We start from the raw sequence: 26,073 nt of genomic DNA, 5'->3' as shown, positions 1-26,073 counted from the left end.
TTGACCCCTATTTTACACCACTCAAAAATTAAATCAAAATGGGTTAAAAACTTAAACATAAGATCTGACACCATAAAAGTCCTAGAAGAAAACACAGGGGTAAAGCTCCTTGACATTGGTTATGGCAATGACTTTTTTGGAAAAGACACCAAAAGCACAAGCGACAAAAGCAAAAATTAACAAGTGGGACCACATCAAACTAAAAGCTTCTGCACAATAAAAGAAACAGTCAACAAAATGAAAAGACAATCTATGGAATGGGAGAAAATATTTGCAAATCTTAAATCTGATAAGGGAGTTAATATCCAAAATGTATTAAAAATTCATAGCACACACACACACAATCCAATTGAAAAATGAGCAGAGGATCTAAGTAGACTGTTTTCCAAAGAAGACATCCAACAGGTACCTGAAAAGATGCTCAACCTCACTAATCATCAGGGAAATCCAAATCAAGACCACAACTGTTAGAATGGTTATCATCAAAAGACAAGAAATATCAAGTATTGGCAAGGATGTGGAAGAAAGGAAACACTTGTGCACTGTTGGTGGGAATGTAAATTGGTTCAACCACTGTGGAAAACAGTATGGAGTTCCTCAAAAAATTAAGAACAGAACTATCATATGATCCAGCAATTCCACTTCTGGGTATAAATCCACAGGAAATGAAATCAGGCTCTCAAAGAGGTATCTGCACTCCCGTATTCATTGTAGCATTACTCACAGTAGCCAATGGAAACAGTGTGGAATGGTGGTTACCCGGGGCTGGGAGTGGGGGAAATGGGAAGATGTTCAAAGGGTACAAACTTTCAGTTCTAAGATGAATAAGTTTTGGGAGCTAATGTACAGTATGGTGATTATAGTTAACAATACCGTATTATAAACTTAAAAGTTGCTGCGAGAATAAATATTGAATGTTCTCACCACAAAAAAGAAATGGTAATTATGTGAGGTGACGGAGGTGTTCACGAACGCTGTGGTGGTAATCATTTCACAATATATGTGGATCGAATCAACATGTTGGTACACATTAAATTACACAATATCATATGTCATGTGTATCTCAGTAAAGCTAGGAAATAAGTAGAAACTTATATTAAGAAAGAAGAACAAAGTTTTAACAATCAATGACCTAAATAACAAACACACAAAAAAGAAATAAACCCAAGACAAGCAGTAAGAAGAGGAAAGAATAGAAATTAAAGTAGAGAAAACAGACAAACCAGTGAGAAAAATTACCAAAGCAAAAGTTGGTTCTTTGTAAAAAAGAGCAACAAAATTGTTAAGCCCCAGCTTGATGGACCAAGGAAGGAAACATCAATTACAGAGCACAAATATCAGAAATAAAAAGGAGTTAATTCCAAACACCTCATGGAGGCCCCTCTTGATCCGGTGACACTGGCCTCCGGGCTCCTCTCCCACCTGTCCCTCAGCCTGGGGGATACAAAAGGAGGAAATCGGCCCAGTCCCTAGCCTAGGGACTGCATCTGCAACTCCTAGAACTCACCCTGCTCTGCCTTCTTGACTTTGAACGTGCTCTTCCCTCTTTCAGCCACCATTTTCCCCTTCTTGTCGCGGAGCTCGCTTCTATTTGCCCTTCAGGGCTGCTGTTTCCTCAAACACTCTTTTCACTGTTCCTTTGGCACCATATTCTCATTGTTCATCTTTTCCTTCTTGACCCCCCTTTGCCAGCTCCATTTCTTCTCCCTGACCTTTAGCTTAGTCCTGCCACCTATCTCTCTCGAGGTGATAAGGGCCTCCCCGACCGCTGCTTCAGTTCCATCGCTCTGTTCTGACTCTCACACATCCACCTCTAGCCCAGACCTCCCTCTGAGCGCAACATTTGGAGACTTTCTTCAAAATGAACTCCCCCACCCCCATTTTCTCCAGGACACACAAAGCCTCAGTAGATGACACCTTTGTCCTTCCCGCTGTGCAGGACAGATCTGGCTCCTCCCTGCTCTGCAACCCAAACACCCTTTATTGCATGGCTTCCCCTTCTCACCATGAGCATGATGACCGTGTACTTGATCTCCCTGCAAGTGCCCCATACCTCTTCCAGAAGTAACAACTCTGATGTTACTCCTTACTGAAAATCCTTCAAAGGCTTCCCATGGCTCTAGGGATGAAGACCACACTCTTTAAGCTCAGATTCAGTTTAATCTGACTTGAACTCACACCTTCCTTTCCTGTGCTCGTTTACCTAGCCTTTCAGTGCCTTCCTCCAAATGGTCTTGCTTCCAGGGCCCCTGCCCTTGCTGCCTGGCCTGGAGTGTGCCCACCTTCCAGCCTCCCGTCCCCTAGTTAGGGCCTAGTTACCACCTGTTTCTTACCACAGAAATTGCACTCCTCAAGGAAAACTTTCCTGGTGCCCAAACTAGATCGAACCCTGATGTGGGCAATCAGTGCCCCCCCCCTTTCTTTCCTTCACAGCCCCTCTGAATAATTCATGGATTCACTAGACTGAAAGCCCCCTAGGCTAGGGACTGGGTCGATTTTCTCCTTTTGTATCCCCCAGGCCCTAGCAAGGATGGGCACTCAAAACATAGAAATGTAAAAGTTGAGGGGGAGGAAACAGATGAGAAGAATAAAGGGGAGAAAGTATATGAGGTAAAGAATAACCTCGCATGGCTGGGATCCAGGCTTTGGGGAGGCAGCTGGAGAGGCCAGTTGATGTCCTAACAGGAAGCCTGCAGATGCCAGACTAAGGAGTTCAGGTTGTATTTTGTGAATTGAGGAAGTCAGCCAAGCTTCCAGGGCAGCTCAGTGGAGAATAAACGGGATGACCTAGTACATTCTAAAAAGCCTGCGACAGTCCGTTTGGATTGATAGCTGCTATGTGTCTGAGAACGAGGAATTTGGGGGTTGATTATATTTTCTGGGTACTGTCCTTACTGGGTGTTTGATATTACTACTTAAGTAAATAACTGGAGGACTTTCCTCTCAGCAGTCATGTGCTTCAGCCAGTAGCTCTCTAGGATGCGAAGGGCTGTGGTAATAGGCAGTGGAGCATTCCTGCATCTATTGTTTTAGCAAGGAATCCCAACATTTTTTTGGTTCAATTTTTTTTTTTTTAACAGGAGTTAACTGAAGTGAGCAATGATTTGGAGCTGTTTGGAGCCTGAGTGGCAGATGAAACCAACTTCTTGGGGTACAAGTGTGAGTTGCACCCCGAAGCCTGCCGCAGCAGGATGCCCAGACAGCACATAGAGCACCTTCCCCCCTGCGCCGCTGAGCGGATCTCAGGTACGGGCTCCCTAATCGCTCAGAGAACATACTCCAACTGCAGAGGAGGCTTTGGTGGCAGTTCCGGCCCCAGAAGCCGGGCTAGGCTGACTCAGTTGCTTTACCCTCCACCTCCTGAGGGCCCCCAGGTTGTATGTAAGCAGACCTACCTCGCTATCTGTAACTGAGTGCCAGAGCAACTCGACGTGCCTCCACTCTAAGCTATAAAGAAACAATTAACCACAGTTAATGGCCCATCATTTGTTATTTCTGTATTCTATTCCCGAGGTTCCCTCCTAAGTTATTACCCAGGAAGAAACAGAAAACTGCACATAAAACCGTGACTTTCATAGAAGCAGAGAAAAAGAATTCTTTTTTGCTTTATCTTCCTCTGATTTAAAACCATGGGTCTTCCTAGTTGGAGATGAGGTTCATTTCCAGGTGGGAAAGGCTGGCACTGTCTCGCACCATGACGTTGCAGACATTCATAGGAGATGGGCGACATAATTTGCAGGACCCAGTACCAAATGAAAACGTGGGGGTCCCTTGTTAAATATAGTAGGAATTTCAAGAGTGCAGTGGAAGGGCGTTAAATCCAGGTCAGGGGCTGAGCGTGGGGCCCAGGCCACGGCACAGGCTGCTCACACAAACCGGGCTGAGTACTAGGAGCAGGCGACTCCCACCCGAGGAGCTCAGGCACAGGAGCAGCTCCTCTGCTGGCAGAGTCTCTGCAGAGACGGGAGGGTCGGGAGACACCCCAAGAAAGCACGGGGTGCCACTTTTGGCCGGGAGTGCATGATGTGGCCAAGGGCTGTGCTTTCTTCGTGCTCTTCCTGGCCCTGGTCCTTGGGTTGGGGTTGAGGGGGTGTGAAGGGGGGGCAGTTTCTAGGCATGGAATTAGCCCTGTTTTGTTTTCATTTAATCAATCGATTTTTTTTTTTAACTGAAGAATATGTCAAATTTAAATGAGTGATTTGTTTGCCCTTTAAACCTGCTTCTCCCTTTTCTCCATCTTGGTAAGTGATCCACCTGGGTGGATGACTGTCCCCCCAGTGATCGAGACAGAAACCCGGCATCTTCTTTGACCGAGTCCTCTTCCTTCTTTACCCCAACGCCGCTCGCTCAGTCCCATCAGGTCAACTTTCAGTGTCCCTCTCGAGGCTGCTCCTCTCCTCTGACACCACCATCTGTCATTTCTGGCCATGACTATGACAGCAGCCTCCTCCCCGACTGGCTTGAATCACGCAAACTAGAGTTAGGTCCTCATTCTACTTGTTAGCTGGATGACCTTGGGTAGGGCTCTTCACCTTTTTGAGCCTCAGTTTCCTGATCTGTAAAGTGGGGATAATACTACCTATCTTAAAGGGTTGGCAGGATGAGTGACGCAAGTGGCTTAGCACACAGTACACGCTCAGTGAATTAGCATCTTCCCTCTTTCCCTCTTTCCCCTTCAGGCCTTAGTTTACACATTACTTCCTTAGGGACCCCTCTCCTGACTTGCCACAAACTCAGTGCAGTTCCCACAGACTGCTCTGCAGCATTTGTCACACTTATCTGCCTTCTCTCAACAGTCTTCTCCATGAAGACGAGGGTTCCGGCTGCCCCACGTAGTGCGGTGCCTGCCGTGGAGGAGGAACTCATATTCTGCTGTTTGATTGCCATCCTCATACACAATCAAAGGTTCCCAGGCATGGGGTCCCTGTAGTGTTCCCCCTAACTGTAAGCAAACATAACAAACAATGGAGGCCAAGAGTATCCCACTAGTTTAATTTAAACCTAGAGCACTGGGTGCGATTCATCAATCAGACCCCTTCTATAAGACGCAGACCTAGGTCAGCCTGACAACAGCCAGGACACTAGGTGCTCCAGGTCGGCGTAGCCACACCTCCTGGAGAGTGCAGCGGGGCTGGGGCAAGGATGTGACAGCACTCGGGCAGGGGGACACTCCACCAGAAGGAAGGAAGGTGGAACTCCCTAGCCACCCGAGTGTGGGCCAACTCCTTCCTCCTCAGGCCTCGGCTCCCCACCCAATGTCCCCACAGGGCCAGTTGCATGAGAGGTGTGCACACTGAGGGCCGGTGCTCTGAGAAGCCCAAAGGGGAAGGGGGAGTGGGAGGGCTGGTTTCTGGTTTCGCTTTGTGAAATACACACATGTACAAAAGTACATAAACCATCTGTAGAGGTGGGTGGATTCCATGAGCACCCATGAAACCCCTTACTCCAGGCAGCACCTGGAGCGTCACCAGCACTCCGGAAGCCCACGTGGGCTCCCAGTCTGCTTGCTCCACGCCCTGGAGACGACCAGGGCCCTGGCTGGTGTAATTACCATGCCTTTGCATCCAAAATAAAGAGTTTTGTTTTGTCTGGTTTTGAACTTTTAAAGAATGGTATCCCACTGCACATCATTTTTTCCCCATTCACTATTTTATGAGACTCATCCATGTGGTTCTGTGTAAGTAGTCTGTTCATTCGTCACTGTTACGTTGTGAATGAAGTTTCACAGATTCTTTATCCCTGGTCTTGTTGATGGACATTTGTGCTGTTTCTGGCTTGTGTTTCCCATGCCTTAGTGGGAGGCTGTCCTGGAAGCTTGCCAAGGCCCTGGGAGTTTGCGAGTGGAAGGGAAAGGAGGGGAAGCAGCAGAAGCTGCTGTGGGCGTGGGGGACGGGAAGGTGAGAGGGTTTCTCATGTCAGGCAGGGCTAACATGCAGAGCAGGACAAAAGTGCCATGGCGGAAGGGCACAGGAGGGCGCCTTTGAAGTTTGTGCCTACTCTGAGACTCGAGGGGTGCACTTCCCTCCTGAGGGTAAGTGTTCTGCCTTCCCAAAGCCATGGTCAGCGTTCGCAGGCTTGGGCTCGACTTCTCACCTTCCAGACCTGCTGCCTGATGCCTCTTCTCTGCTCCCCGTAGGGTGCAGGGCCAGCTCTGCGTGCACACAGAGAAGGCCCAGTGAAGCAGCTGGCAGCAAAATACTGCCTCAGGGGGACAGAGGAAATGCCATGCACTGGCCAGGGAATCACTGCTGGTGGCTCTTTTCCCAGGATGAACATACATCAAAAGGTCACCTACCGCACATGCAGACGTGGGCCAGGATGGTGGTGAGGCAGGCAGAGGCCTGAAGGGAAGGGGCCGCGCTGCTCGCTCAGCCCTCACCTGTGCGGGAAGCGAGGCTACCCCATCGGGACTCCCCGCAGACCAGGGCAGAGCTCCCACCCAGCCAGGAAACCTGTCCCTGGCCACACTCCAGCCATAGTGGCTGAATGTGAAGTATTCCACGCTGGGGACCTTCATGGCTGGAGACGGCTGGGAGTCTCTACCACCCCCTGAAAGACCTGACATACTCCCCTCCTCTCTCTGGTTTGGCAGCTACGGGTAAGAAGAGTGCCACTGCCTTGGAGCAGGGTGCCTGCCTCCTCCGACTTGGGACTATACTGGAAATCAGGTACGTTTTGCGGAGTCAGGGTAGACATTCAAGTGCGCGCTTTGGCAGGATGCCATACCTGCCAACTGCAGGGCAGTGGGACTTGGTACAACATCATCTGTTTCCTCATCGGATCCTCAACAGTCTCGTGGGGTGATTGGATACACATCTGCACAGAGATCAAAGCAGAGTGGAGAGGTCAAGGCCATATCCTCAAGGAGTGATCAAGGGGCGAGAACACAGGTCCCGTCCCTGCAGGCACCAGCCTGGAGCTTTCTCAGGCTGCGAGTTGTCTCACCCCATTGTCATGTCTGCTGCTAGATGTAGCGCTTTGTGGTTGAGGGAGCTCCTCCTAAGAAACTTAGTAAATTTTAGTGAGTAGCTACTTCCCTCTTGAAATGTGGACTGCTTCATGCATGATCCAGTTCTGGATATGGGACTGTATTATATCCTCCTTTTCGTACTATTATATCCTTATTATTGAGTGACCTCGCCAGACTGATAGAATCGAGTGGGTTAGGTCATGGAAGTACTTAAACAGTGCCTGTCCCGTAATAAATCTTCTTGTGCAATTCTCTGTTCCAAAACCTGATAGCTATAAAATTGCGACCAGTGTTTGGCCTTTTTTTGCCAAACGTGCTAACCCATGCACGCTGGCTCAGTTCCCCAAACCTGTCTTCCTGCCTTGGCTCATGCTGCCCCAATGTCACCATGGGTGGAAGTCACCACTGTCCCTCAAGGGCAGGCTCTCAGCTCAGATATGTCCATGGGCTTTTTTTCCTCCAAGCCATATATCTAACTAGTCAGTATCCAAGCTGCTGTGGCCACTAGGTTGAGGAGGAAAGCTAAAGCCATCAGACATGAAAAGTTAACTTCCTCCTTGGAGGTGGGGGAGAGGATGGCAAATTAGCACCAATGTTCACCCCGATCCAGGAGCTACTTGGGAAAACCACTGATATCCTAGTGCTTTATATCCTACACGCAGTAGACGAAAGGAGGCTGAACCCTCCTTTCCACGGACAAGACTGGGCTAGCAGAGTCCTCGGGTCCATGAGACATAATCCCCGAGAGAATGCCTGAGCTGCGTGGGGTGTGTGGAGGTGTGGCCTCGCAGACTGGCTGACGCCTCAGCAGTTTCCCAAGTTCCTGGGGAAGGTCTTCACTGCATCCCTGGTAGCATATGGAACTGGGGTTAAAATTTCCATTTTAAATACCTCGACTTACAGGTCTCCAAGGAAGCCTGTGTGTAAGGCAGGGAGAGAACTGAACCTCGAGAACACCGCAGGCACTTAGGGAGCAGGGCCCCTGCGGGCCTACTGCAGAGGCAGCAGCAGCAGCAGGCTTGTGTGTTGAGGAGTGCTGCAGAAGGGATGCTTTGGGGTGGGGGCTGCAGCAGACAGTCCTGGGGACACTGGGGAAGTGTTGGAACAGCAGGAGTCTCCAAAGCAACAGTTGGCTGGCTTAGCAATCCAAATGAAAGAACGAGGAATCATACAACGCAGGTCATGTCTCGAGGGCTGATGGCATTTGGAAAAGTGGGAGTCACCAGTGCACAGTATGACAGCTGGTACCAGTGCCTCCTGGGTGACTTTAAAGAACCTCCAGTTGTAGGGATTGATCTCCCAGTTGGCAAAATGCAGTGGGGATACCATGTACCACTCACATCTGTTTTAACGTGGATGACGAGGCCACTTTGGACTCTCGGCAGTGGAGACAGTAGGACCATCTGAATGCAAGGTCATCGCTTCCTGTCCCAACCTTGGGCTCTGGGATCCTCACAGGGGCTCCCTTGCTGGAGCACACGACCCAGGGCCCAGCAGGCTGCTGCCTGCCCGCTCCTCAGCCTGGAGTTAGGCTACGACATCTTAGCGCTCGGTCTCCAGTCAGGACCCCGTAATTCCTAAGTTGTTCAGTCAAGTGAGGCCATATCAGTCTCCACGGGACTCGGGAGAGCTCTTAGATGCGCCTCCACTGCAAGTTTCTTTCTCTAGTCTTAAACCATCAGTGTACCTGCAGACCTGCGTCCGTTTAAACATTTAACAAAATTCAATAAAATACGTATATGAACTTTACAGTCTTCGACTAGTGATACATTTGCAATTTATCAAAACTCAGACCAAAATGCTATCACAGTCTTCGACTAGTGATACATTTGCAATTTATCAAAACTCAGATCAAAATGCTTCAAGGTCAAAATTTTAGTTTTATAAGGTGGAAGAAGCCAGGACAGGGTCGGTTGTCTTCTAGTTTTAAGTATGTGGTGCAATGGGAGCGCTGTCTGGCTCTAATAGTTCCTAATGGCCGCCGGCCAGAGACAGAAATGCCGTCACATCTCACGGACAGTGGAGAGGGGAGCATTTGCTAAGCACCCACTTTCAACCCCTTCCTTGGCACACTTTCTGCTCTAGATGAGGAAAAGCTCAGTTCCTCCCCTGCCCATGGGCAACTGGGCTGGCGATACAGGGCTGGGCTTCCAACCGAGCTCTGTGGGCTCAGAACCCCAGGTTCTTTCCACCGAACTCGTGGTTTTGGTAGTGTCTTATTTGGTAGTGCTTCATGGCTTCTCTGCAAACATTGGCTTCAAATATCATTTTAAATATTAAAAATTATCCTCAATATTTATACACACCCTTAGTATGTACAGCTAACATGCGTTCGCTTAGGCTGCCTGAGACCTCATAGTAAGGTCTCCATTGCTGTGCTTGTGTGAGCTTCTTGGGTCGTCGATCAAGAAATAAGACAAACTCAGTGCTGGGATCACCAAGCCCAGCGGCAGCTCCATGCTGGTGGCTCTCACCATAGAATAATTTTAGTCATTATAACCCTCACCTGATATATGGAGGGTAAGGACTGAAAGCAGGTATTGGATATTAACCCTTTTTTTCAAGCATCTCTTTCAGTTTTGTCAATAATAACCAGAGATTGCAGGCAAACTACTAGCATTCGCAACCACTGCTCTGTGTAGTTAGGAGTTTTCCTCCATACGGCACAAACAAAACAAATTCAGAAATACACTGGATGCTGAGACAGTTCACAATTAATCCACTGACACTAGTCAAAAATGCTCCCTGCCAATCCCAGTGATTTAAGACAATGTTATGATTTGAACTTAGACAATTCATGCTAATAACATGTTTTTCTGTATTTGAAAAACAAAAACAGCAGAATGTAACAGCAAAACTTTTTGATTTTTGTTAGGAGGGAGCAGAGGGTTCATAGTTTTAAGCCTTTTGGTAGTGACTGCTAAGCTCCTTTGATATGTGGCTTGGCAAACTCAGAGACCTAGGTTAAAATAGCTATTAATCTAAGTTGTCTTTTAGAAACCCAAGAGCACTGAGGGGGAGGGGGAGGAAGAGAATCATTTTATTCAAATTCTGCTATTAATTCATTGGATGAGTCTTTGCTGCTTTCTAACCCTGTTTCCTCAACAAAAACCAGGGGATTGGATTAAATCAATGATTTTCAGACTTATTTTTAGCACCAAATCATATCTTGCTTGGAAGCCTAATACTGAATGGGCCCAGGGGCTCCCTCCCCACAAAAGGCCCAACAGAACAGCATGAAAACCATGAACTGGATCATCTGAGGTCCCTTTCGCCTCTAAGTCAGGATTCCATGTCCTCTGCCTCCGAAAGCTGTACTGATCCCTGCGGCCCCTTCCGGGCCAGGCCCGCCCTCTCTCCTGGACAGACTAAGGGACTGAGCTGATTTATCCCTCGCACGGAATACACAGCTCCCAGCTCTGACTAGAGAACCCAAATCCAGGGGCTGAACAACTGTCTGTGGGGGAAAATGACACATTTATTTAGTTAAATGGTCACTGAGGCGACAGCAGAATCAATGCTGTTACCATAGGCAGACACTACTGTCAGCAGCAACACAGTTTATTTCTTAAACAGCATCCAAGCCTCACTGGCTGTATTTGCATTTTTAAGAGAAATCTTATAGACCAATCAGGAAGCAGTTAAAGGCCAATTTTAAATGCCAATATAAAACAAATTTCACCGAAAATACAACTGAAATGCAACTGCTATAAGCACTGTACAAAAGTTAACTAAGAACTCAGGTATGAATGAAAAAAATAAGCAGTAAATAAAATACAACAGCAGCACTTAAAACTCTGTAATTCCCATTTCAGAGGGTGCCTTTCCCCTTCTCATTCCCCTCACGCCTCTGAACAACTAGCCCGCAGAGGCCTGTGCGACTGGGCAGACAGCTGGTGTCGGCGTGAAATGTGCAGCAGACGGACTGGCCACACGGGTGAGGAACAAAGTGTCAGTGTGGTTATGTACTGGGGACAGCGGGGTGCATGTTTCAGTCAGAGGCTGAGAAGGGCCCCCCCCACTCCTGCTGGAAACCGCTCACACATTCTAGTCCTGCCCTGGAGAAAGCCTCAAGTCAGTAACCTCAACTTAGTACCAATGTTCTTAGAAAACGTGACGAGAAATTGAACAGCGAGGACTCCTGCTTTGTTATCCAAACCTTCAAAGGGAGAGAGTCAGTCTTTTGCCCCAGAGGCCAGGGCCCATTTTTAACCCTGCTGTTAGCCGTATCCTCAGTGAATGCAATCAGGTGGTCACTTGAACCAGCTAAATGAAATCCTGCCACAGCACCTTCCCATCAGCCCTCATTCTTAAAAGATCAATAGAGATCAAGGCTGGAGCTAACAAGTTCAACAGACATGAGATTTCCAGGCTCAATGTGCAGCAGCCAAGGGCATGAGCTACCTCAAGGACAATAGCCTGTAATACTATTCTAGGGTATACCCTCGATTCCCATTTGATATTTTTAGCTGGAGATTGTTTACCAGATCCTCTGGCACCATTTTGTTCATTCACCTTTAAATCTGCCACAGTCCCTTTTTAATTCTTAGAATATTCTTTGCTAACATAGAAACGAACAGTGAACATATTAGCAAAATTACTTAAGAAGAACTTTTCTGTACATCTCATTAGAGAAGCCCAGTGGATTAGGCAGCCCTGTCATTTCTTGGACCAGGATGAAGGAGGCCAAAGTATAAAAGGAAGGGAAATACTGAGAGTGGCAGGGTAAGAACATTCAGAGCAGCTCAGCCACTATTACTCCCCCACTGCTTCAGACCAGATTCCTCCACAGTGGCCTCGTCCTCAGAGAACTGCTTTTCTCTACATACAGCCATCTTCACAGGGCAATTCTCCGCCTTCAGCCCATACTGAGCAGGTCTCACCAGCTCCCCAGCTGTGAGCATCAACTGAGGGCTGAACCATTAGATCTCAGGAACAATAGGAGCTGTGTGTGTACAGACACTCCTGGCTATGACACGCAGGTAGGGTTGTTACACATTGGTCTGAACACAGACTGGGCTCCTGGTGGACTGCAGGCCGCCGAGGTGGCACCTGCTCCTCCCAGAAGACAGGCTAATTCTCACACACGGACTGGATGGCATGTAAAGCTTTCAGACTAGATAAGTGCTTGTGTATTCCAGGCAGACAGTACATCCAGAAAGTGACCCTCGAAAGCCTGCCCCAAAGAGTTAAGGCCCTCAAGGGGGGTCCCTGAGCAGGTCACTCTTCAGAGCCCAGCCCACTAACCAGAGATGCTGGGCTGGGGACCCCCGAGCTGGGTGCCACTCAACACCAACCTTCCCTAGGGAAGAACTGTATAACATACTCTCCACAAAGGATGCCCAACAGTGACGCAAAGGAAAGAAAATCCACCTGTGAAGAACAAAAACTAGCCAAGAAGTGACTAGCAGCTTGGCTGGTTGCAGATCTAAGGACCTGTGTGGAGGCAGGAGACCTCTAGATTAGGCACATAATCCAATCACGTTTCTGCCCTGAGGTCTCCTCCAAGGACAGACAGGAACACTTGCTGGCCACCCTCCCTGCAACGTCTCCTTTCACTCCACCGCACACAGGACTTTGTGCTTCACCGCTGTTCCCGGGACAGCTGATGATCCAGGGGTGGGTGAAGTTATGGGGCCAGAGCACTGGCTGCGCTGCAATCAGGGCAGCAGCAAAAAAAAGGAGCCTGGAGGCCAGAGGTAGTTGGAATAACTATTGCTGCTGAGTTCTTCAGGTCAGGAAGAACCACTGATTGTTAGGATGCCTGCCTGGTTTGCCTTTTTAGCTTTGGAGACGTTAGGGGCAAAACCACCCAGGAACTGTTTCAGGGTGCTGCAGCTCCTTGCCAAGGTCCAGAGTTGAAAAGAAATGTGTAGTTTTCCTTCGCCAAAGTCCAGTTTCCCAGCAGCATCTCAAACTGCTTCTGTTTCAGAGGGAAAAGGGATGAAGAGGGAATAAACCACAGGGAAAAGAATTAGAATGTGTTAGCAAATGCTACCATGCGGAACACTAAACTTTATTCACTTTATTTATATATTTAACAGTTCTAAAGTATTTACTTCTTGCTTTGACAAAAAAATGAAAAATATAGGAGCACTGACTCCTCTTTAGGAGAAAAGGGTTATATGTACAGCTACGGAGAGTTACGGTTCCTCTTTTACATACAAAGAAAAATATTAATAAAAAAGTGCTTCATTGATCAAAAAAGGGCTAAGAGCTGCAAGCATTTATTCACACTGTACATCAGACCCAAGAAACCCGTATCATAACCTCTTGGCACCTGTCATTAGGAACTGCACAATCTTCAATTAGACTGACTTCTCCCTACCTGCACGGGCAGACCACACAGAGTGCGGAGAAGAACTACACCCTGTTTCACTAAATTCAAATTCTGAGCAACCTGCTGCCACTGGGAAGTTGGAGACATGCTCAGACGCTCTTGGCTTTGCTGGACTAACAGCTCCAAGGAAGGCTTCTGGGCCACGTCTTAACCACACCCAGGCACGCACAGAAGCCACCTTCCTGAGACACAACTTGCCCTCGGCCAGGGAACTGCTTCCAAAGGGTCAGACGAGTTCCCTGGTCTCACCTCCACCGCTCACCCCACAATCCGCCCTGTTACCAGTTAGCAGCTTTTAGCAGAGCCAAGCATGGCCCTTCCCCTGAGAGGGAGGGCAGGCACAAAACATGGATGCCAAGATTCCAAAGCACAAACCTAAACCCCTCTCTACCCCCCTCCACCACAAATATTCTTGATTTAAGGCTCTTTTTGGACCACATCAAAGCTTACTGAGGGAAGGTGTCCCCCAATGCAAACGGGCTGTGCCACTCTAAGGATTGCAGAGTCACCGTGGACCCTCACTGCTGGCCAGCAGCACAAGAACAGGGCAGGGGGATTGCTGGGCCCTCCCTGCTGCCCCAGGGCAGGAGGAGGGAGGCTGATTGTATGGGACATGCTCCCTTTTCCAGAGGCTTGCACTCTAAAAGGCTGATTCTGTCCCATAAGGGAGAGGTCCATGATTTGTTTGGTATGGGAATGGGGAATTTTTGGAACCCTGAGTCTGGATTTCCCTGTGCTAGCCGAGGAAGAGAGATTGTTTGGGGCCCCAGGCCCCAGAAGGAGCTTCTAGGTGCCTGGGCTCAGGGCAGGCTTTGGCCTTGGCCACAGCAACAGGACACTGCACTCTGGCCTGTCTGACTTTACGCCTGAGGGTGGGAAGCAGTCCACAGCCTGGCCTAGGGAGACACACTAACGACAGTGAAGGGAGCCCTAGACAATCTGGGTCAAATTAAAAACAGCATTCCATGGGGGACAACATGCTGGCCACCCATCCCCAGCCCCTCTCACTCGCTTCAGAAGAGCATACACCTTCCTTCCCCAAAGGGGGCCTTTTACTATAATCCATTTACTGTGTGCCCCTCCCTCCAAATGCCAATGCCACTTATCTGTCTGTGAAATGGGACTGGCCCGGCCCCTCGCAGATGGAGGCGCTCTTAGGGAAGATGCTCCCAGCCTCGTCACAATAAAGGTTTCTCCAACCAGCTCTGATGTGGTGGTGGCACGAGGAATGGTCACAAATGGCAGCACTGGCCTTCTTCCCTCTCTCAGGCCCCCTCTCATCCTGAGGAACCAAGCCAACCCTCGGTGTCACCTGACAACAGGCAGCTCAATAGTTACAGGCAGCCTGGCAACCTCTGGTCTTTCATTCAAACCAAAAATTCTTTTCTAAAAGACAACCAGGGGGCTTTTTCCTTTTGGGAAGGCAGAGGGAGGATGGAAAAGGGAGAGAAAAAAACAGGAAAGAAAAATCAATCTACAATCCAGTGGTACATCCCAAATTTCTGTCACTCTGCACAGGTGGTTCCACGCCCCCATTCCAAAGTGCTCGGGCCTCTCAGTCTGCCCAGGCTGTGGGCCTGTCAGAGGAACAGCAGCTCGGCCTCTGCCCGCCCAGGTCACTGAGCTTCAGTTTGAAGTGGCAGCAATGGGCTTATCCAGTTCAAGGTCAATGCTGGAGCTCGTGGGATGTAGGCTGCTATAGCAAGACTTGCACACTCGGCTGGGTTCAAAGAGCTGCTGGCTGGGAACTGGAACCTTCTGGTTACAACAACTGGAGCAGAATACGTTCCCACAATTCCTTGAGATGAGAAGAAACAAAACAATGTTAGCTTCAGTAGCAGGTATGGCTTGGGGAAACCAACGTCAGAAGACAGAACTTTGTTGTATGTAACTCGAATGTGCTGGAGACTCCTCTAAGAGTGAACACGTCCATTTGTGTAGCCATGGAAAAGCCAGGCAGGGAGCGGCTCCCTACCTAGCACAGTCACACACCACTTTCACTTGGCTGCCTCATCACTATGACTCAAGGCTACCAGATGTACAGCAGGGTGCTGCTCCCGAGAGATCTGTGAGGACAAAGGGGCCCCGAGCAGAAGCAGCTGCCAGCTCCGTGGGGAAGTCGGCCCGGGAAAAGCCAGTGGCCACACCGACCTGGGCAATGGCCTCTGGAGAGGCCAGAGTCCAATGGAGCTGCCTCCAAGCCCCTCAGAGGAGAGAAACTACCCAGCCCAGCTGGGGAGAGAGAAGCCTTAGCCAAAGGGCTCCTTCCCCAGAGGCTCAGAGGCAGCAAAATGGAGAATAGACTGCTGCCATCTAGGACCGCTCTCCGCTGCCAGCATGCAAAGCCAGGACACAAGCAACCAGTGACAGACACATGCTCAGGGTGAATGGACAAGAACACAGATGAACACACGTGCGCACACACCCCCTTATTAGATAGGTGTCAGTCGATTACGGCTCACTCCCTGTTCCCATGCATCTCCAGGGAATATCAGGGCCCTGCCTGAAGGCCTGACTGTACCCAGGCCCCAGGCCGCCCTCTCCTTCTCCACGTGAAAGCCTGGCTCTGGTATGTTTGTGTGGCACAGGTCCACACACCCAACATGCTCTGCACAGCTCACAGGAAAGGGAACTGGCGGAGGATGAGTTTCTGCCCACGTCACAACCCCACTTTTGCTGGGCCCTAAAGGACAAATCAGTCCCTATGAGCCCAAGACTGGGAGACTGTGAGGAGCCTGACGCCGCCCACGGAAGACGTGGGGAAAGCAGCAAAAGGAAACCCTCCTCCTTAGCCAGCACCACTCACTACCTTTCCATTTATACTCCTCACAATGCAAACCCACTGCTGGATTAAGGACCACTCAGGCACGAAGGAAACAATACTGAATACCCTTTCGGGACAAAAGAATACCACGAAGGGAAAAGGCCAGACACAGGGCAAGGGAAGGACAGAGAACTAAAACACACAAAACCTCATATTCTAGAACGCGGGAAGCACTTCACAACTGTTTCTGAAAAGCATGAGTCAGCAAGAACCTGTAGTTACACAGAAAAATTACCTAAATCTGTTTTTAAATAGCTACATCTACTAAACGTACCTACTGGATTCATTCAGCTCAAACGCCTGACATAACTTTAACCATCAGTTAAGCTTTTCAATCTGACTTCTTTCGGGGGGATCCTGCCAGACCCTAAGTGGAGTTTTTCCTTTAAGTCTTCCATGTTAAAACAGTTCTCTGGAAAGACCACCTCTGTTCAGTTCTGGTCTCTTTTAAACAAAAAAAGGACAGGGATGAGGGGGCGTAATGCTGTTTGACTTAGAAGTCATTAGCAGCTTCTGGCATCTCAGTGAACGACTGGCCCACAAGACATGGCTCTAAAAACCCACCAGGCTACCTCACAACATCAGCTCCTCCTGGAGCACAGCTTCTCGTCACAAGCAAGGTGACTCGGCTGACCTGTGCAGTCAGGAGGGGAGTACAGGGCTGCAGCCCGACTCAGCCCTAACGGTCTCCTCAGCCAGCTGCTCTGGTTCTCCCCTGAGCCTCCCTGCCTGCCTGTGCTCCCAGCCCCAAGCTTCATCCCACTGAGTGCAGAGAAGGGGAAATGGCAGCGTTAGTGTGGAGAAGTTATTGTAGATGTGCAGACATCACAGACAGGTTGTTGCAAATGCTCACCACGTTTCATCAACACGGTCAGTGTCCCTGCAAGGAGGGGAGAAACAGCTCAGAGGAGAAGCCAACCGAAGACATTGGGCTTGGGGTGCGGGGTGGGGAGATACACAGTTCTAGAAACATCATTACCAGACAAAGAGGTGGTTTCACTCAGGTGTGAGCTATGCCACCGTTCAGATAAACTTCCTATCGCAAGAACACTGAACATCCTCCAGTCACCAGCACAGCTGGGGCAAAGCATCCCCAGTAACTCACTACCCAACTGGGGAGGGAGGGAGGGCAGGAAGGGAGGGAGGGAGGAGTCAGGAGCTCTAAGGATGTAAGACTATGTCCTCAGCTGTCACACTACTCCCCCCAGCTATTTCTGCTCACTATTGGCACAAGGAAAACAAGTGTGGGGTCAGGGAGCAGGATAAGGAGTAGGAAAACGAGGTTCCTTGCCCACAGCAGGAAAACTCTTGCTGGTAGCAGCCATGTTCAATAGGAAGCAATTTTATTTTAGGAATAAGGAATGGTGGCTTGGGTGGTGGCTGTTGCTCCACCCATCAAGGAAGCGAAATAAAACAAAACAAAAAGGAACATCATTTGCACATTTCAAAATTTAGTCACGATCACTCTGAATCGAAAGAAAGACCCCAAATGCAGTTCTGCAAACACCAATTTCAGGGGCAACAAAGCTTGAATTGGAGTCCTGTAGGCCCTGGGGTCTGCCTTAGACAGAATACTGCCAGCCAGATGCCTGCATTTCTCCAATCTACAAGCTCCATGGGCCAAATCTCAGCCCCCACACCCTGGCCCATCCCACCACACACCCCCCCAACGGCACCTGCAATGGTGCTTCCTGCTGGCGAGCCAGAAGGCGCTGTCGCACGCATAGCAGTGGGCAGCCAGGTGGTCAGGGAGCCAACGGGTCATCTGTAAAACAGATGGGGCCAGGTTAGTGACAAGAAATGAGCCATCCAGGTGGAGCCAGCAGAGCCATGCTGGGGGCAGCAAGAGTCTCAAGGACCACACTGGCTCCGGTGGCACCAGACCAGCAGGTCTGATGTCAGCAGTATAAAAAGGCGTCCAAATCGTTCCCCTGGAGGGGACTCCAAACTCCCTTGAGATAAAGTGGCAGGCAGCAGCAACCTGGGTCACTATGAGAACTGGCAAAGCTCCAGTTCATAGAGGCAATGAGAGCGGGCCAGCCCGCTGAGTCTCCCTGGCTCAGAAATTCTCGGCTTGATGGGGAGTCACAGGCGCTGAGATTCACAGAGGCTCAAGGCTAAGTGTGCTACGATGTCATCCCCCGGCCAGGGGCGTGGGGTAGGGATGGGGATGGAGAAGAAGTGCAAAAACAGTTGCATGGATGGCACTCAGAACAGGGGCTGAGCCTGTACCTCCGTGTCCTGTTTATCCACCTGCTCCCAGCTGGCTTCAGAGAAAATCTCTGTGCTGCAGCGAGACAAACAGTTCTGATCCACATTGCTTTCCGAGTCGGGGATTGAAGTCTGTTGGCAAACAAACACAGCTGAAGAGAATGAACCTGGTCTCCTCCCAGAAGAAGAAAGGGCTCGGAAAAGAAGGGAGCACTGGGGACTTTGGGTGGGCCTGGGTGTAGGGCTGCCGAGTCTGTAGGTGCATCAGCCATCAAGAATTGGGTTGAGCAGGTGCAGAGACAGGGTTGAGCTCAGCTGGAAGAGAGATACACAGATCTAAGGCTGTGTGCAGTGACTCGGGGGTGGAAAGACGGGCCTTGGGTTCCAGGAGGTGAGTGGGGCAGAAGTGACAGGATGGACTGGTAACTCAGTGTCAGCTTCTCCAGTGGGCCTGTCAATCCAACCCTGCCACTTAACATCTGTGTGTTGAAACTGAGTGCTTTGGGTATGTCCTCCTGTCTCGGAAGGACTCTTTGGGAAAATAAGAAATTATTAGTATGAAGGAAAAAACCAAGAAGTCAGTTTTAACTGCAAGTTACTGGATGCGCCCGCCTGTAATGTACACTGCTTCAGAGCCAGGCTTACACTTGGAGTGGAACATCTACGCCCCCAGTGAAGAGAGCGCCTGTTTGAAAACCTCCCCTCAGGCACCTCCCCTTCTAGTCACCAGGACCCGTCGGTGTACCTCGACAGTGCTACACACCAATCCCTTCCCCCATTTCTACTGCCATCAGTGGTGGGCACAAATATCTGTTAAAAGAGAACTAAAGCTTCACAGTCATAGCCCATGTTTGGGGGCACTAACAGTTGACCAGCTACTGGGGTAGGACAGGAACTACAATTTGACAAGAGTACTTGACATTGCCCTACAAATGTCATTCTGCCCTGGAGCTCACGCCCTTCTTCAGACATATGGTCCTCTCTCCAAAGAGATCTCACCAACCATGCAGTGCGTGCTAACTCTCTTCCTTATTCCCACTGCATGAACAGGACGCCCATGGGACATTAAGCAAGGCAGAAATGAAAAAGAGACAGGCTGCCATTCACGTGGCGGAGGCTGATCTCCAGCCTGTCCCAACAGTGCTGCCGTGGACCTTCCCGATTCTGTCAGAAATTTGTACTAATCACCACGCCCCAGGCACAAAGCGTCCTCAGCCTCAGTGGGCGCGGTCTCCTCGCGCAGCTGTGGAGCACGGTATACTCACCACTTCATCCCCGAAGTCCCCATTGAAGCGTAGGGAGCTGGTCAGGTACTGGCTCTCCAGGCGACTCCTCAGCTCCTGCACTTGTTTCTTCAAGGTCTCCACTTCCTGTTGGTGGCCTGACTCAATCTGACGCAGGCGCTGCTGGACAGTGTCTGTGTACACAGCCATGCCGTCATCGTCCAGGTGGCTGCGCGAAGGCTGGTCAGGGCTGCCGGTTGCAGACGGCCTCCCTGACTGGCTGTGCAGCCACTTGTGGTGCAAGTTCCTTGAGTGTAAGTGGGCAGAACTGCAGCTTATGGCAGACAGCTGGCGACTCAGTGAGTCCTTGCTTCTACCCACCTCGCCATTGGCGCAGTGCCCGTTGGGGGTGGGGGACTTCTGGAGCGTGCTAAGCCCCGGGGGCTGCTCTGGGGCCTTCTTTTCCATCTCCGGGGCACCGTTGCACACTAGCCCCTCTTTACTTTCGGCTACCGGCAAGGCACAAGAAGAACGCGCTGGGCCGCGGGCACTGCCAGGGGAAGTCCTATGCACCACAGGTCCCACCTGCAGCCTCTCCGAAGGCCTGGGCCCCATGGCTTCAGGAAGCATGTCCTTGCCACTGAACCTGTCACTGTTTAGCAGGTAAGGTCTGTGATGGCCTTGGGGCCCACCTTCTGACTTCATTTTATCTTCCATTAACGCGTCCATGGGACTGTCTATGTTTGGTCCTCTGGCCTCAAACGAGACTTGGGAGGGCATCAGAGAAGGTGATTGTGAGGTACCATAACCGACGTTCACACCTACTGGGGTGGGGAGGTTCGCTTCCTCCCCGTCCTCTGCGGTAGCGCCTATTGGAGGCTGCTCCCCAGGGACCTCCTGGGCATCGTCTCCCCCGGGGGGCTCCTGGAGAGAACTGGGAAGGACACTGTGCCCGCCCTGCGGCTCAGGGATACCCTGTGAGAAGAGAGAAAGGCTGGTGCCCGGAGGGCTCCTCAGAGCAGCAGCATCCAGCACTGGTGCTGGCTGGAGCTCAGTGCCCGAGCCCTCAGGAGCCTTGCCCCTGCTCTCTTTTCCTAAGAGAGCCTCCTCCTTCCCCTCCTGCATCTCGATGCTCCCTCTGTGGGCAGTCTCCTCTCCCCCAACCTCCTCTTTGGTGGCCTCTTGCAAAATGTTCTCCATCTGCCCCTCGGCCACTCCAGCTGCAACAGACAGCTCGGCGCCACCCAGCACTTTGGTTGGCTTCCCCAAGCCATCAGGATCAAAAGGCTCCTCTCCAGGGCCGGCCAGGCTGCTCAATTCTACCGAGCGTCTGTGCTGGTGCTCCTGCCACTTCTCATTCAGGCTTGGGTCGCTACTGCGCCGGCTGGCTAGAGGCACTGTGTTGTCGCAGGCTGTGGTCAAATTGTCAAATGATCTAGTCTTTGGTAGCCTAGAAGAAAGGAATTTGGGGGAAATGAGACTCTGAAGCTGTTCAGAGGGGGCGTAAGAGACAAGAGGTTTTAACAGGTTGTTGTTTCATAACTGGGTCCGTTATAGCTACTCAAGGAGCTATGGCATCTCTGAAGTGAGGCTCAGACTGCTGGAAAGGCAAAGCCTCCAGCACCAATCCATCTTCAAGTCTGCAGATTTCCTCTTGCACCACCCTACCCCATGCCCAATACACACAAATAAGCTAAGAGCAAATGCCATTTTAAAGAGACATTCTGCATGATACTGCTATGTTTCTCAACTAGTGGCAAAGGAAAGTAGTGTTGCTAATTTCCTGATATTACATTATCTTAAATTAATTAATTTTTCACTCTGAATTCAATAAAGCTAATTCAGTGGCTGAAACTCAAGCCAGAGGCTCACAAGGAAGCCAGATTTGCTCTGTCACTGAGAAATTGCTCAGGGCATACAGAAGAGGGATGTAGTGACAGGGCCCAAACACCCGTCAGGAAATTAGGCTCGTATGGCCTTGTACCCCAGAGCCCTTATACCTTCCCTGAGAAAATTTCAGAGACCTAAGAAAACACGTGGAGTCAGCCAATGTCATGATCTCTGACCAACCCTGGGCGTGCCCTGACAGAGGAATACAACACACAGCACTGAGGCCTGGCTCGACCCTGGGCTCACCGGCTCAGGAGCGGATCATCAGGACTGCTGCCAGGGGCTGGGTACGGCGCACAGCTGTCATCCACGGGGGTGGATGGGGATGGGCAGGGCAGGTATACTGCACTCCACAGCATCAGGTTACGCACGTGGCACACAGGGTACAGCACCTGAGAGTAGAGGATACAACTTTAAACAAGTCCCAACAAGTCTTTTAGAAATGTCTAAAAATGAGGGTCAAGAACAAGTACTAAGCTGGACCACCCAACAGGTCTTGGCAAATCTCCAAAAGCAGTTACCATCAGTGGATACGGGTCTACCTCTCAAGAGGGTCTATAAAGGATTAGAGACTTTTTGGCAACATTTTTTTTTCACCTGAGAGCCTCTTGTAGGCATGAACAGGTAAAGGATTTTTTGAAAATCCATTTCTTTATTGAAAGGCTGACTTTCAATAGCTTAATGTGTTGCATTTACTGCATAAGAGAGTGAGTCATTTCACTAAACGGTGATTGTGTGTTCCCTGGTACAAAAACTTGGCTTCAGAAGACACCGTCAAACCTATTTTATAGGATCATTTAAATTAATCATGTGAAAAAGAGGGAATTTTCTTCCTGTAGTGTTACTTCCCCAGCAAGCACAGTGAAGGAGAAGAGAAGCAATTAGCTTAAATCTTTCCTCCCACTACTCAAATGTAGTGAGAAGCATATTAATAGTCCAGCAAAGCAATATAACCTCTGATGAGCCTGCTTTTGACTTCTTTCAAATTTAAGATGCATTCTGACAAAAGGAACATTACCAGATATCAACACATAGATGCAAGTGCCTCTTTTCCTCTGCTTACCAGAAGGTATTCCTTTGAGGAAGAAAGTCTTAGAGGGCCTACTAGTTCTCCATGTGAGCAGAGAATCACAGACACATGCCAATGCCACACATTTTTCTGCCCTCTGAGACAGAAGATGTAGGGAGTATCATCACGCGTTGACACCGGAAAGGTGCTGGGAAACTGGTGGCAGCTTCTTCTAGGGTATCAGTGGCATCCAGGAAACAACTTAAGTGCCTCTACCACTCCTTAGACAGAACATACTAGGAATAAGTTAAGCTCTGGCAGAGGTGCCAGAAAAGATTTGTGTCTAGAGTGGCAAAGTGGAGATGTGTATTAAACCACTCTGAACAAAAGTGGTCAGAAGCAGGTGAGAACATCACCAGAAATTCTCAGGACAGAATGGTAGGGAAAAAATGGAACCAACCCATCCAGAGACAACAGAGATGACTTCGAGAAAACAGTCACTACTCAGAAAGGCTCCCATCTATCCCCACCCCCAAATTCCTTCCGCTGATCAGAGAGGAAAGACTGAAGGATACATACGGCTTCTGACTGAGAGGAATACAGTAGATTTTTGAAAGCCTTGTTGCCTGCCCGAAGCAGTGACCACACAGAACATGTCCGTTCCTGAGTATGCTTTTCCCCTCTCTCCTTGGCATTGTTGCACAGGAATGTTCCAAAGAGGCAGGAATAGGTATGTTGCACCAGTTTCACCTACGGGAATCCAACGAGACAAAAATCAAGCAATAGAGTACGCGTGCTCCGGGTGAAGGCCAGCGCAGCTGGGCCACCCTTCCCGGATATCCCTGTGAGCACTTCAGTTCACACTCAGTAAGGATGGGGAAATCAAGTAAAACCATGCAACAGCCGCCTCCTCAAAACACCAATTTCCGAGCACCAACCCCAACCACCACTGCTCCTGAGTCAAATGGGCAAAGACAGATCATTGGCACACCCACTCCTGTGGGCCTTCCTGGCAGAGTCTCCGAGGTCCTAAGTTAACGGCTACCCTCAAGAGCAATGGAGCATCTAAACTGGATACAGGAGCAGATCAGTGTGCACCCAAGTCTGAACTGAGAACACAGTTCTACATAACTTTTCATTCAACCAATCGCTCCTGAGCATCTCACACCCCCCAGACATTTCTATGGGGCTGGCTATGCTACAATAATCAGATGGTTCTCCTGCCCTGATGGAGCTTATTCGAGTGAGAGAGGGGTGACCAATGCTATGGACAATAAGACAGAGGGACAGGGACAGGGCACATGCAGGGCAGTGTGGGAAAGCCTTACTGGCCCGAGACCTGATGGAATTGAGAGAGCAGATCATAGAGGTGTCTGGCAGGGAAATGCTTGGCAGAAGTAACAGTAAGTACAGTGGTCTTGAGGTGACTATGCTTGTGATTTCTGAGGAACAGAAGGAAGCCAGTGTGACTAAAGGACATTGCACCAGGAGAAGAATGGCACTAGGAAAATAAGCTAGAGAGGTAACCGCTAGGAGTCCTGCAGGCCACTTTAAGGACTTTGACTTTTGCTCTGTGTGAAATGGGATGTCGCTGGAGGTTTTTCAGTAAAGGAACGACATGGTCTGCATTATGCTTTAGAAGGATCCCTTTGGCTGCTAGATTGACCCTCTCAAGTTGGGGCAGAAGATGATGGTGGCTAAGACCAGTGTGAAAATAACAGAGACAGCAATAAGTAATCAGGTTTTAGATGCTTTGAAAGAAGAGCTGCAGAATCTGCTGACAAACTGAATGTGAAGTATAAAAGAAAAAGGAGAGTTGAAGATAAAAGTTTTTTGCCCGAAGTAAATGGAAGGACTGGGTTGCCATTTGGTGAGATGGAAGACTTCTGAAAGATCAGGTTTTAGGGTGGGAGATGTGGAAATCAAGAACTAAGTGTTGAAAATGTTAAGTTTGAAAGACCATTAAGATACCCAAGTGGAGGTACTAAGGGGTCACAGTTGGACATGTGAGTCTGGAGTTAAGTGGAGAGGTCTGAGCTGAAGATGTATAAATGTGGGAGTCACAGACAGTAACTGAAGCCACTGGCCTGGATGAAATCCCTAGAGAGGAAATGTAGATAGAGAAGCAGCCAAGGCTGAGCCCTGGAGCATTCCAACATTCAGAACCGGGGAGGTCAGAAGGAGCCAGAAAGGATCAGCTGGTGAGGTTGAGAGCTAAGAGAGAGTATGTGCTGGAAGGCAAATGAAGAGCGTTTCAAGAAAGAAGTGATTAAACTGCACCAAATAGTAATGATGGATCAAAGATGAAGACAGTTAGAAGGTACAAACTTCCAGTTATAAAATAAGTCATGGGGATGTAATGTTCAGCACGATGACTATAGTTAGTAATACTGTGGTACATATTTGAAAGCTAGTGAGAGAGTAGATGTTAAAAGTTCTCGTTCCAAGGAAAAAAAATTAAGTAACTATGTATGGTGATTAATGTCAACTAGACTTTTTATGGTGATCAATTCTCAAAATATACAAATACTGAATCATTAGGTTGTACACCTAAAACTAATATGTTATGTCAGTTATTCCTCAGTTTAAAAAAAGATGAAGACTGAGAACTGACCACTAGAATTGCAACATGAGGGTCAGGAGTCACCTTAGTGAAAGTGGTGGGGCGGACACATGACTGGAGTGGGTTTAAGGGAGAATGGGAAGGTGAGAATTTGAGATAACAAATGTAGACGACTTGAGGAGCTCTGCTGTGATGAAATGAGATGTGAGAAATGAGAATAGCTAGAGGAGGGTACAAGACTGAGAAGAGGTACTACGCCATGTTTGTATGCTGATGGCAAGGACCTGGTAGAGAGGGAACTATGCCAATGCCAAAGGCAAAGAGGAAAAATGCTGGAGCCACATACCTGAGCAGAGGACAGGAGGCAGGAGCTAGTGAACACGTGGAAGGAGGGGCTGGACGAGGGAGGGGATAGTGTGTCCTCCATCAAAAGAGAGGGGGCAGAGCGCTTGGGACAGATGTAGGGGGTTTGGTAGGTGAGGAGGAGGGAGCAGAAGACATTCTATTGTTTCTATTTCTAACTGCTATTTAGAGCTTCTATCATTCATTTTTAAAGCTAAGTTGAAAATAACTCAAAGACTTTATTCAAACCTAGTCCACCAGGATTCACTGAATAAACACTTGTTTATTATTGTTTTAATTTTAAAAATGGGAGAAAGAATAGCCCATCTATTAAAGTCTAAAAACAGATGCAGTTTCAACTAAAACTGGCCCACTAGCATTTGCATTGATACCAGCAAGAATTTAGAAGGTCCCCAAAACCAAGAATCACAGGCCCAAACTCACAAGGAATGCTTCATTGAACTCAAAAGAGCAAGGAAATTGCCTCTGAAGCTGATGAACGCAGTCAAGCCACTGCAGGAACACTGGGCAACGCTCGTTCAGATCATCTGAGTTCTCCCCATGACCACACCGGTCAGCAAACTTGTGACCAAAATCCAGCCACTCCATCTCCACGAGGACCTGGAAACCCTGTTGGGAAGCATCCAAGAGACCATTTGTGCTTGTCTATCCAGATTGTGACAGCCTGGTATCACTGCAGC

General features: G+C 49.3%; 1 protein-coding gene and 1 long non-coding RNA gene across 6 annotated transcripts in view; one reads left to right on the top strand and one right to left on the bottom strand.

Moving 5' to 3' along the window:
* Positions 1-10,910, top strand: part of LOC308492510 — a 31,705-nt gene extending 20,795 nt beyond the window's left edge. Inside the window, exons 2-4 of the long non-coding RNA XR_013992516.1 lie at positions 3,081-3,246; positions 6,593-6,668; positions 10,786-10,910. This is a non-coding gene — a long non-coding RNA (uncharacterized lncRNA). The remainder of the gene's footprint in view (positions 1-3,080; positions 3,247-6,592; positions 6,669-10,785) is intronic.
* Positions 10,514-26,073, bottom strand: part of MTMR3 (myotubularin related protein 3) — a 130,211-nt gene continuing 114,651 nt past the window's right edge. For 2 of the 5 annotated variants that reach the window (XM_081037618.1, XM_081037619.1), the window contains exons 14-21: positions 25,817-26,002; positions 23,047-23,217; positions 21,705-21,850; positions 19,611-21,018; positions 18,367-18,477; positions 17,811-17,899; positions 16,988-17,014; positions 10,514-15,108 (exon numbers count right to left, since the gene is read on the bottom strand). In XM_081037618.1, the coding sequence (XP_080893744.1) occupies positions 14,937-15,108; positions 16,988-17,014; positions 17,811-17,899; positions 18,367-18,477; positions 19,611-21,018; positions 21,705-21,850; positions 23,047-23,217; positions 25,817-26,002 (2,310 nt within the window). In that variant the 3' untranslated portion in view covers positions 10,514-14,936. The remainder of the gene's footprint in view (positions 15,109-16,987; positions 17,015-17,810; positions 17,900-18,366; positions 18,478-19,610; positions 21,019-21,704; positions 21,851-23,046; positions 23,218-25,816; positions 26,003-26,073) is intronic. The other 3 variants (XM_081037620.1, XM_081037621.1, XM_081037622.1) reach the window with 3 other exon arrangements.

The sequence above is a fragment of the Rhinolophus hipposideros genome, assembly GCF_964194185.1.
Source record: "Rhinolophus hipposideros genome assembly, chromosome: 24".
NCBI lineage: Eukaryota > Metazoa > Chordata > Mammalia > Chiroptera > Rhinolophidae > Rhinolophus > Rhinolophus hipposideros.
The sequence above is the reverse complement of the archived record's forward strand: the minus strand, read 5'-3'. Positions and strand labels throughout refer to the sequence as shown.